General features: G+C 49.5%; 1 protein-coding gene across 1 annotated transcript; it reads left to right on the forward strand.

The window, feature by feature from the left end:
- Positions 1-1,447: 1,447 nt before the first annotated feature.
- On the forward strand, positions 1,448-10,771 carry LOC310851202 (uncharacterized protein). Its single transcript, XM_083753445.1, has 2 exons — positions 1,448-2,515; positions 9,035-10,771. Exons 1-2 carry the CDS (start codon positions 2,361-2,363, stop codon positions 9,519-9,521), a joined length of 642 nt encoding a protein of 213 aa, XP_083609571.1. The 5' UTR covers positions 1,448-2,360; the 3' UTR covers positions 9,522-10,771.
- The last annotated feature ends 1,499 nt before the right edge of the window (positions 10,772-12,270 follow it).

Below are 12,270 nucleotides of genomic sequence, written 5' to 3' on the forward strand. Positions count from 1 at the left end.
CACACGCAAAATGTAGTATAAACACTGACAACTGGGAAACACTGGCCTGTTAGTGCTCCAGTTGGAGAACAGCCTTTACCAAAGGTGTCATGGGCTTTGAAGACACTTGAACTCAGGACGCAAGGGAGAAATGCACTAAGAGGAAGGCACGCCTGGCAAATCCACACTCTTGCCTGGAAACCAATGTCCCCACTGTGGAAGGACGTGTGGATCCAGAACTGGCCTCCACAGTCACTTGCGGACTCGCTGTTAAGACCGTGTTTAGGGAAGACAATCTTACTCGGCTACGAGTGATTGCCAAAAAAGAAGAAGGACTAGATGGCCCTTGTGGGTTGGGTCTCCTGCAACTCATTTGATTCTATGAGATTCAGGTGGCCCAATTAATGCTGATTTGGAGTTCTTGTGTAACAACAAATCCACTTTCCCAAATGATCTGACTTTTTCCGATAAGGAAAAATGCACAGGAAAGTGTGGAGTAGCCTCCCCACGAACAAATCAAGATAAATCAATAAACAGGTTGTCTGGCTATGACCCAAGAAGCTGCCAACTGCAATGTCAAGGACACTGACATACAGCTGTTACCAGTTCCAGTTAAGAAACAGGAAGCTACCTTGTCTCAAGTTAGCACATTGCCAGGAGTCTTTGCCCAATACAGTGGTACCTCAGGTTACATACGCTTCAGGTTACAGACTCCGCTAACCCAGAAATAGTGCTTCAGGTTAAGAACTTTGCTTCAGGATGAGAACAAAAATCGTGCTCTGGCGGCGCGGCAGGAGCAGAAGGCTCCATTAGCTAAAGTGGTGCTTCAGGTTAAGAACAGTTTCAGGTTAAGTACGGACCTCCGGAACGAATTAAGTACTTAACCTGAGGTACCACTGTACTTTGTGTGCGAAGCTAGGGCTCTCCCATGGGCTCACAACGCCTTTCTCTGGGGCATTTGGGATAACCAGGTAGCTACCTAGATCTACGTACCTGGTGAATGGTCACAGGCAAAAGTGGAGTCATGACCTTGAAGGGGTGAACTTCTGTCATGCCTGATGCCATCTTGAGTTTGTCCTGAATAAAGATGTTCACTCACCATCCTTGGTGCACATCTTAAGTAGCAGGTGACAGAGAGCCCTGAGGACCTTTGCGACGGCACTTTTTCCGTTGGGCCCACCCTCACTTAAATATAGTGCACCCACCTCACAGAACACCAATTCCACGGATTCCTACAAACTACCCCAGATTATCTTGTGGGGGACTTGTGTGAGGGAAGACTTAATACTGTGGAGTCCTGGGCAGGATTTGATCAAATAAACAGTAAAGATTTTATTAAACAAAGGAAGCTTATGACACGAAGTGGGTAAAACACAAGATACTTCATATTATAATGTTATTTCATTTCAATTCCTTCTTATTTGTTGCACAGCTGTTGCTGCTTAATACTTTGGTTCTTAAACAAGGTGGAGCTTTCTGTCAGTTACACATCCCTTAGACAACCCTACTCCGGAGGTACTCCAAGTAATAGACCCAAGGGATCACCACACCCCTCTTAACTGGTTTGGGGGTCTTCTCTTTTCATAGAATCTCTCCCCTCCTGACCGGAATGAGACCTAAGTAGACTGTATCTTTCCAGCTTCTACTTCTCCTGTCTCCACCTCAGCCTCCCAGTTAATTCCTGGTCTATTGCTCTTACAGGACACCACACCCTGTCCTTCACACTAAGCTCAGAGACCCCCTTTTCTAGCTTTTGATATATTCCTCAGAGTGAATGTTTCTACCCAGAACCAACTCTCTCTCTTCTTACTCCCTATCTCCCAACCTATTCTCCCAACCTCTATCCCAACCTAAAAAAACTGTCTCTCAAAATCGGGCTTCCTCAACCTCAGCCCTCCAGATGTTTTTGGCCTACAACTCCCATGATCCCTAGCTAGCAGGACCAGTGGTCAGGGATGATGGGAATTGTAGTCTCAAAACATCTGGAGGGCCGAGGTTGAGGAAGCCTGCTCAAAATCCTCTCCTTTTCAACTCCCCCTCCTGGAACCCCAGCCAATCAGAAGCTGCCGTTCATTAACCGTTTGCTGGCAGGGAAAAAGGAAAACACCTGGTGACCCAACCTGCCCAGCAAAAACAAACTTTTCCGTCACAACCCTCTTCTCCTGAGGAGATTCACTGGGTGTGAACCAGCCCTGTAGAACTCAAGATGACTCAGTTTGCAGGTTGCACTGACCTGTGGCAGCTCCGCAGGGCCTTGATAAGCCTGCTGGATGTGTTGTTTGGCCAGGATCCTGAACTTTGTGTGTGTGTGTGTGGGTCACGAGTTGTGCAGGGTAACTGTCTAAAGAGCCTAGCTTGCTGCATTGACCAGTCAGGTGGCGATGAGGCATCAAGCTTTTGTTCCATTCTGGGGAGCCCTGACAACAACTCTGTTTCCAGCTCAGAGAGGATTCACGCTGTCAGCAGCCTTTCACAGGCAGAGAGCCTTTCTCCCTGAGGGTCCTCATCCACCGCTGGTGGTTGCTCCTAGGAGAAAGTAAGTGCAATGGACTTTCTTACCTGCTGGTTTAGATTGTGAGTTTTCTGCCTTCGTTTGGGGGGTTTTAACACTTCAGCTGCAATCCAAACAATTTGCTTCCTGAGAGTTTGTGCTTATTCCAACCTACCACTTTTTTCCTCTCACTAATTGCAGCATTTTTGGGGGGGAGGGCAACAGATTTCCATGAAGATCCCAGCTAGGGAGCGAAGGCAGCATCCCTTCCTGTCCAGTGGAGACAAATAGCCTCCCTTGCACTTGCTATTATATTGTTGCACACCAACCCAAACTTGGAGTGCTGAGAGATTCCAAGGGTTCTAGGTTTGGTTTCATTGGAATGAAGATCAGCAGAGACTGTGGTGTCTTTAGGATATATACTTGTATTTAAACATATATACAACCTGAGCATAAAATGGAGGGGTTCACAACATTAGCATCCTGACAGATCTCGCTTCAATAAGGACAAATGTAAGGTTCTGCACTTAGGTAGGGATAACCAGCTGCACAAATATAAGATTTGGGACATCCGGCTTGCATGCAAAAACGATCTAGGGGTCTTCATAGACCACATGAGTCAAAAGTGTGATGCAGCAGCAAAAGGCTGATGCCATTTGAGGTGGCACCAACAGAAGTCAAGTGTCCACATTGAGGAAAGTTATACTCCTCCTCTATTCCGCCTTGGTCAGACCCCACCTGAAGTCCTGTGTCCTGTTCTGGGCACCTCAGAAGGATATTGGCAAGTTGCAATGTGTGCAGAGGAGGGCAGCCAAGATGAACAAGGGTCTGGAAGGCAAGCCTTATGAGGAACAGTCGAGGGAGTAGGGTATGTTTAACCTGGAGGAAAAAAACCAGAGACATCACCTTGCCAACAAAGGTCCATATAGTGAAAGCTATGGTTTTCCCAGTAGTGATGTATGGAAGTGAGAGCTGGACCGTAAAGAAGGCTGATCGCCGAAGAATGGATGCTTTTGAATTCTGGTGCTGGAGGAGACTCTTGAGAGGCCCATGGCCTGCAAGAAGATCCAACCTCTCCATCCTGAAGGAAATCAGCCCTGAGTGCTCACTGGGAGGACAGATCCTGAAGCTGAGGCTCCAATACTTTGGCCACCTCATGAGAAGAGAAGACTCCCTGGAAAAGACCCTGTTATTGGGAAAGATGGAGGGCACAAGGAGAAGGGGACGACAGAGGATGAGATGGTTGGACAGTGTTCTCGAAGTCACCAGCATGAGTTTGACCAAACTGTGGGAGGCAGTGGAAGACAGGAGTGCCTGGCGTGCTCTGGTCCAGGGGGTCACGAAGAGTCAGACACGACTAAATGACTAAACAACAACAAAAAACCTGGAGAAGAGAACACTAAGGGCCGTCACATGGAAAATGGAGCAAGCTTGCCTGCTTCGGAGAGTAGGACACAAACCAATGCCTTCAAGTTTCTCTCTCTCTTTGTGTGTGTGTGTGTGTTTGTGTGAAAAAAAGGCCCATTCACTTGCTCTATGGCACAGAGCAACTGCTTTGGTTAGGATAATAATGATGCTTGACTAGTCCGCCACAACCATGGTGTGCCAAGTTTGCTGTCATACTTTCTACCTCCCCCCCCCCCCAATACTGGACCCCAAGAATTGGAAGGGCCTTGGGGCATCATGCAGACTGACCCACCCAATGCCCAAACCTACAACTATATGCTTATGCGCTTTGATTCTCTGCAACATGGTATTGAGCTCATGCCTAGTTAGGACGGGGAAATGAACTTGAATCTAATCTCACAATAATTGCTCTGCTTCTGCTCCACATTTGCACTTAAGAAATGTGATGCATACACACACACACACACACAGTTTCACATGCTTTATGGATTATTAATCCTCAAGCAGCGTAAAGTCAAAAGCTCATTGGGAATCAGTGCTCTCATATTTCCCTTGTTGCAAGACATTTTTCTCACTGGAAACAAAACCCCAGCAGACAGCAGTACATTCAGCACAAATGACATGGCACAGGTGGTGAGTCACCAGGCTGCCTTTTAATGGAACATTACTGGCCCAAACTGCGCTCAAATAAATTTCAATAGGGACACTTTGGCGTGGATAACCAGATGCAGATTTTGGGGGGGGGGGCAGTTGGCTTGACAGCAGGACATGAGTCAGCAATGTGATGAAGCAGCAGAAAAAGCTATCGCAATTCTAGATCAAGGGAAGTAATAGAACTACTCCATTCTGCCTTGGTCAGACCTGGAGTAGAGTTTGTTTGTTTGTTTTTTCACTTTCAAAACACAGTACTTTTATTCTCCTGGAAAGGCAGCTGTATATTACAAAGCCTAAAGATGTGAAAACGCACACACAGCGAGTGATTACTTCAGAAAGCAGTTTTGTGGTCTTAAAAGTTACAGTCCTGATGTTTTAAATATTAAAGCTTTTCCCACAACCACACGTTCCTTTGATGTTTGGGTCCAGTTGTGACCAACTCTAGGGTTGCGGCGCTCATTTCGCTTTATTGGCCGAGGGAGCCGGCGTACAGCTTCCGGGTCATGTGGCCAGCATGACTAAGCCGCTTCTGGCGAACCAGAGCAGCGCACGGAAATGCCATTTACCTTCCCGCCGGAGCGGTACCTATTTATATACTTGCACTTTGATGTGCTTTCGAACTACTAGGTTGGCAGGAGCAGGGACCGAGCAACGGGAGCTCACCCCGTCACGGGGATTCGAACTGCTGACCTTCTGATTGGCAAGTCCTAGGCTCTGTGGTTTAACCCACAGCGCCACCTGCGTCCCATCTGAATGTTCTTATGCAAGGCCAATAAAGGTTACTTGACTTGACTTTATTGCCCCCAAGCAGCCCCTCGGGTGAATCACTCCAACGTCTTCCCTTTTGGAGTTCTTGCAAAAGGTTTTTTTTGGGGGGGGGGGTTGGGGCAACAGCAGAGAACTGCTGAGCCAGAAGCCTCAGGCAGTTGGCCTGTGGGTGACAGCAGCTGAAGGGTGAGTGTGTGTGTGTTTGGACTGGAGTATTGTTTTCTTTCCTGGGACTCAGGCTTTTGTGCAAACAAGTCATGTGAGTGGCAAGCCCTGGAGGGCCAATTGCTCAGCAATTTCACCCTCTTTATTGTGCTGCTGTTCCCAGAAGCTTCTGCCCTGTCATTAGGCCTGGCTTATTTTGTTGAGCGCAGGGACTTTTCAGTTTACAGGAACGGCCAGTAAGGGCTCATTCACACGTAACTTTTGCCCTGCGCTTTCTAGGCACAGGCCTGCGCTTTCCTGGTTTGTGTCTGAGCACTTTTTCCATTTTCTTTGCACTGCCTACCGCATGGCCCAAGAAAACCTGCTTTTGATGCTGAATCAGGGTGGCACTGTCTGTTAAACCACAGAGCCTAGGGCTTGCTGATCAGAAGGTCGGCGGTTCGAATCCCCGCGAGGGGTGAGTTCCAGTTGCTCAGTCCCTGCTCCTGCCACCCTAGTAGTTCGAAAGCACGTCAAAGTGCAAGTAGATAAATAGGTACCACTCTGGCTGGAAGGTAAACGGTGTTTCTGTGCTCTGCTCTGGTTCGCCAGAAGCGGCTTAGTCATGCTGGCCACATGACCCGGAAGCTGTACGCCGGCTCCCTCGGCCAATAAAACCAGATGAGCACCGCAGCCCCAGAGTCGGCCATGACTGGACCTAATGGTCAGGGGTCCCTTTATCTTTTTACCTTTACAGAACAAACGGCAATCTGGGTTTTCCATGAAAGAGGAGGCATTTGCAGGGAAAGTGGTGAGGCAACATGATAGACGTTTATGAAATCATGCATGGCTTGGAGAAAGTGTTTAGAGAAAAGTTTTCCTCCCTCTCTCATAAAACAGCCTTGTGGGCATTCAATGAAGCTGAGGGCTGGACAGTTAAAAGGAAGGGTTTCTCACGCAGTGCAGAGTTGAATTATGGAGCTTTGGGAGTAATGATGGGTGCCAACCTGGATGGCTTTAAAAGAGGATTGGGCAAATCCATGGAGGATTATTAAGCAATCATTGGCTCCTAGCCAGGGTGGCTCTGTTCTGCCTCCACGGTTGCTGGAAACCACCGGAGGGGAGAGAGGGCTCTTGTTCTGGGATCCTGCTCATTGGCCACTGCAAAAACAGGATGATAGACTAGATGGGGCTCCTTTGGCCTGATCCAGCAGGCTCTTCTGTTGTTCTGATGTTCTTAATAATAATGATGATGATGATGATGATGATGAAGAAGATTTATTTGTACCCTACCCATCTGGCTGGGTCTCCCCAGCCACTCTGGGCGGCTTCCAACAAAGATTAAAAATACATTAAAATGTCACACATTAAAAACTTCCCTGAACGGGGCTGCCTTCAGATGTCTTCTAAATGTCAGGTAGTTGTTTATCTCTTTGACATCTGATGGGAGGGCGTTCCACAGGGCAGGTGCCACTACCGAGAAGGCTCTCTGCCTGGTTCCCTGTAGTTTTGCTTCTCGCAGGGAGGGAACCACCAGAAGGCCCTCGGCGCTGGACCTCAGTGTCTGGGCAGAACGATGGGGGTGGAGACTGGACCAGGTATACTGGACCAAGGCTGTTTAGGGCTTTAAAGATCAACTCCAACACCAACACTTTGAATTGTGCTCGGAAACGTACTGGGAGCCAATGTAGGTCTTTCAAGACCGGTGTTATGTGGTCTCGGTGGCCACATAAACCAGCCTTCTGCCTGGAAACCAGTAAAGCAAATGCCTTTTGTGCCTGAGACGCATTCCATGCCAGACTTTGCCAGGATGCCACCTTTAAGCTGAGGCATCCCAGAATGGCTGCAACTCTCTTAGGAGCAGGCAGGGTTAGAATCCAGGACTATTCTGTGGGGAGTCACTCAAGCTGCAGGGAAAAGGCTAGGATTGTTGCTTTAGCCTACTGTGCTCTGCTGCAGCTACAGAGCCAACAAAGGCCTTCCCTTGGCTCCCTCTAGCTCAGGCATAGGCAAACCTTGGCCCTCCAGATGTTTGGGACTACAATTCCCATCATCCCTAGCTAACAGGACCAGTGGTCAGGGATGATGGGAATTGTAGTCCCAAACATCTGGCGGGCCGGAGTTTGCCTATGCCTGTTTTAGCTAACTTAACGCTTTCAGCTAAAGCTTCAGTCCAGGTCTGCCTTCCCACACCTGGTGCTTTGGCCCACATCCCCCACCAGTCCCAGCCAGTACAGCCACCTGCCTGCTAGGGTTGCCAACTGACCAGCTCAGTGCAGCTGCAATGCAGCAATGTGCGAAGTGGATCCTCAGCTCTGGTCTGCCCATGGAGCACAGCAGTGCCGCAAGGGCTGGACTTCAGGCCCAACTTTCTTCAGGGCCTGCAGAGGACCCAGAGAGCTGGGATTCCTGCCTTGCTGCTGGACTGTGAAATAAAAAATTAAGGTCTTATATATATAATAAATGTTCATAAATGTACCAAGCAAACACATACATAAATAAATACATAAACCACCTGTCTGAAGCAGCACAGGAGAACAGCCATGAAGCCATTTTGGCTCCCAAACTGACCAAATGTTTTCTCTGCAAAGGCAAAGGAAAATGGAGAAGCCTCCCCGTTGTTTTTTCCTTCACAAATCCTGTCTTAAGGGTATGTCTGTCTGTCTGTGTTTGAATAGGGTATGAGCCTGACCTGGCTCAGGAACTAGGTATTTATCATTACAAAAGACTGGCCAGGCTCCCCGGGGTATCCAATCAAGTAAGCATTAACAGGTAACCTGCCAGACAGGAGGTAAACTGTCATGGCTAAAATGGCCGCTGTTTCTTTAATGCTTAAAAAAGCTGGGTCAGCATGAGTCAGCAGCCTGCACCAGGTTGTATATATAGAGTGAGAAATGTTAAGTTTGGTGTTGGATTGGTTGGTTGGTTAGTGAAAGCTGGTAGTGTGGATGTATGTACAGTTGGTCAGTTGCTTTTGCAGAAAGACTTTTAAGAATAAAAAGCAGAAAGTACTCCACAAGGATACTTTTCTCGTGGACTCTTTTATGCCGACAAGGGTCCGAGGACCAGGCTAAGGTGACAGAACCCTTCCTTTTTTTTTACAAACACTGACATAAACAATGCACTCAGATTTCTGGTAAACAACACACTCAGATTTCTGTTGTAGACCACCCCTTTCTGTGACATAGGTATGATGTGTCTGGGGGGTGGTCTTGAGCTACACCCCTTCTGTGGTGTATGATGTTTCTAGGGATGGCCGTGGACTCCAGGGTGGGCAATTTTAAATGCCTATATAAGGGCGGGCACACCTGGGTTCTGGGTCCTCCTCCTCCTCCTGCATGTGAAGGGGGCACCCTGATGCAACAGTTCAATAAAGATCAGGCTTACGAGCTGCTTTGCTTCTCAATATTCTCTGGTTGGCCTCTGTTATTTTCTCCAACCGATGGAGAACCTACAAAGGACACTATAAGGGCTCTTGTGTCCCCCATAAAGCAATAACAGCAGATTTTCGTTTATTACAACTGGATGAACCTTGGAAGTTGCTTCCGACTCTACAATTCTAGGATCTTCCACCTTCTCTTTCTGTTTCAGGTACAAGACCATGGGGAAGAGCTGGGCTGCCTGGTACTGGGTTGTGGTGCTCCTGGTCGCTCTCGTCAGCGAGCCTGCCTTTTGCCGCAGGGGAGGAGGAAGAGGAGGAGGCGGCGGCAGCAGCAGCGGGGGCAGCAAAAGCGGAGGGTCATCGCGTGGCGGGTTCCACTCCCTGCCAAAGAGCAGCAGCAGCGGGCAAAGTTCCAGCGGCAGCCGTGGCGCGAAGGTGGTAGGGGCCGCAGCAGTGGGGGCAGCCGTGGGATACGGCCTGAGCTCCCTTGGGAGGTCTCGCTTCTCCCGAGGAGGGCAAGGCTCTTCCTCAGCCGGCAAGCAGATGTCGCAGCCCGGATTCCAGAACCCCAACTGGTCAGACCCCATGATGGAAGGCGAGCTCTACAGTCAAGCGGCCAAGGACCCCCGGGCGGGGACCCTACTGACCTTCTCCCCCGTGGTGTGGGGCGTCACCTGCCTCCTGCTTCAGGGCTGAGCAAGAGTCCTATCGTCTCCAGAGAGGAGCAGGCCCTGGAGGGCATTGTGTGCTGTGGTGTGGATAGCTTGTAGTGAGAAGGAGGCTGGTGTGAGGTTCAGCGGTGGCAAAGGTCAGGGCCAGCCTGCCCATGAAGAGTTTGAAGAGTTTGGATTTGATATCCCGCTTTATTACTACCCTACGGAGTCTCAAAGCGGCTAACAATCTCCTTTCCCCTTCCTCCCCCACAACAAACACTCTGTGAGGTGAGTGGGGCTGAGAGACCTCAGAGAAGTGTGACTGGCCCAAGGTCACCCAGCAACTGCATGTGGAGAAGCAGGGAATCAAACCCAGTTCACCAGATTACGAGTCCACTGCTCCTAACCACTACACCATGCTGGCTCTCATGAGGTGGGCTGAGGCAGGTACAGCCCAAGAGGCAGTGTCCATGCCGATGCCCCACTGCCAGTGGAGAAGGGGTGGCGGCTTCCAACCGTTAACGGAGAAATCTGAGGGCTCCCTTGGACAAAAAACAAAGGACACCAGCCAGGAATACCAGAGCAAAACAGCAGCCAGTAGGCTTGGTCTTTATTGAAGACTGTCGTGACAGGACTCCCACCTGCCACAAGGTGGAACAAGATGGAAGCCCCAAACAAAAGAGCCCCCAAACTTTTATTAGCTGCTAATCCCCATGTTACACCCCCTCAAACTACATCACTCATACATCACGGTTACATCATGAAAGGGGAGGTCTGGTCGCAGTAATCTGAGCATCCTGGACCCTGCCCCATGGTTCCCCTTGCCCTCCACCAAACACCCCTCAAGTGAAACAAAAGAGATATTTACATTTCCCTGTTTCCCAGCCAAGTTAATCACACCCTTTTGTCTTCATCTGGGTTTGTTATTTCTGGAATGGCTACCTGTCTGGCCCTCAGGTATCAGGATGCCAGGAATTATCACTCAGGCAGAGGGGCTGCTGAGTAGCTGAGCTCACATGTCTATATGAATTTCTGAAGTTTCCCCAGTGAGCCAGCACATAGATACATTTATCAGTGAATTCTTACATTTGGTATCGTGCAGTAGATGCCCTTTGAATAGATAGGAAGAAACTGTGATGAAGTGGGGACAAATCACAAAAGTCACAAAAGCGATTGTGCTGCTTTTGGTAGTGGGCTGCATGTGCATGATATCTGCTGGAGGGGCAACCCCCCCCCCACCTATACCTAAATTCCTGCAACACGACGAGAAATCTCGCCAGAACCTTACAAGTTCTAACCTGGCACTGCCACACAGCCCATAGCTCACTGCTACACAGCCCATAGCTTTGGAAGGGCAGGGAGACTTCGGCAGCAGAGCAGACCTTTCTCTTTGGCCTCAGGCGGCATAATTGGAGGGGCCACCCCGGTGAAGGTAGAAGCTTTAAAACGGGTGGAGAATCCCTTGCATCAAAGGGGAGGGTGCCCAAGAGAAGCCTCTCTCACTCCCTTTCCTTGCGCAACTGCAACACGTCAACCCCACACTCCCATGAGGCTGGGTGAAGCGGGCAACTCGAGGAGAATCCCATAAGGGGCCAACTAGCTCTGCTGCTGGTCTCTCCAGCTTCTTGGGGAAGAGAGGGACGGGCAGCAAAGCTCTGCAGAACACCTCCCTCTGGTGACCTGGATAATAATAATAATCATAATAATAATAATAATAATAATAAAATTTTATTTATATCCCACCCTCCCCAGCCGAAGCCGGGCTCAAAGCGGCTAACAACAGTAGAAGTAACACAGCATTCTAAAATCAATTCATTCTAAAATCAATTCAAAATCAAATTAATGGCAACCATTGGGCTAGAGTTCTGTGAGGATTACCAAAGGAGGGGGTCAGACTGTGCCTTAGCCAAAGGCCTGGTGGAACAGCTCTGTCTTGCAGGCCCTGCGGAAAGATGTCAAATCCCGCAGGGCCCTAGTCTCTTGTGACAGAGCGTTCCACCAGATCGGAGCCACAGCCGAAAAAGCCCTGGCTCTGGTTGAGGCCAGCCTAACCTCTCTGTGGCCTGGGACCTTCAAGATGTTTGAAGACCGTAAGGTCCTCTGTGGGGCATACCAGGCGAGGCGGTCCCGTAGGTACGAAGGTCCTAGGCCGTATAGGGCTTTAAAGGTTAAAACCAGCACCTTAAACCTGATCCTGTACCCCACCGGGAGCCAGTGCAGCTGGTATAGCACCGGGTGAATGTGATGGCCACTTCAAGGCCCCACTTGCCTCCCCCTCCTCCCCCTCCTTTCTTTAAACCAGGCTTGGTTAAGTAGTCCAATTCGAGGACTTTCCAAAGCCCATCTCTCTGTGTAGGCGATCAAGAGGCCTGGCCAGAGTTCCAGGGCACAGGCCAAATTGGCCAAGGAGGTTAAGGACCAGGGACAGTGGTGTCACCCCAGGCCAGAGGTTTCTCCCTGCTCCTTTCAAATGTTCTAAACCAGGCATGGCCAAACTTTGCCCTGCAGACGTTTTTGGGACTACAATTCCCATCATCCCTGACTACTGGTCCTGTTAGCTAAGGGTGATGGGAGTTGTAGTCCCAAAACATCTGGCAGGCTAAGTTTGACCATGCCTGGTCCAAACATAAAATAACAGCCCATGTTCCCTGTATGCTATTAAGGGAGGTGTTCATATAATCACAGAACTGTGGAGCTGGAAGGATCATCCAGACCAACCCCCTGCAAAGTTTTGAAAAGAGAGTCTGTGCTGGGCTCAGGTGGGAACAGAAGTCCTGCTGTTTTTCTGGGCT

Source organism: Podarcis gaigeae (assembly GCF_964106915.1).
Source record: "Podarcis gaigeae genome assembly, chromosome: 8".
NCBI classification, from domain to species: Eukaryota; Metazoa; Chordata; class Lepidosauria; order Squamata; family Lacertidae; genus Podarcis; species Podarcis gaigeae.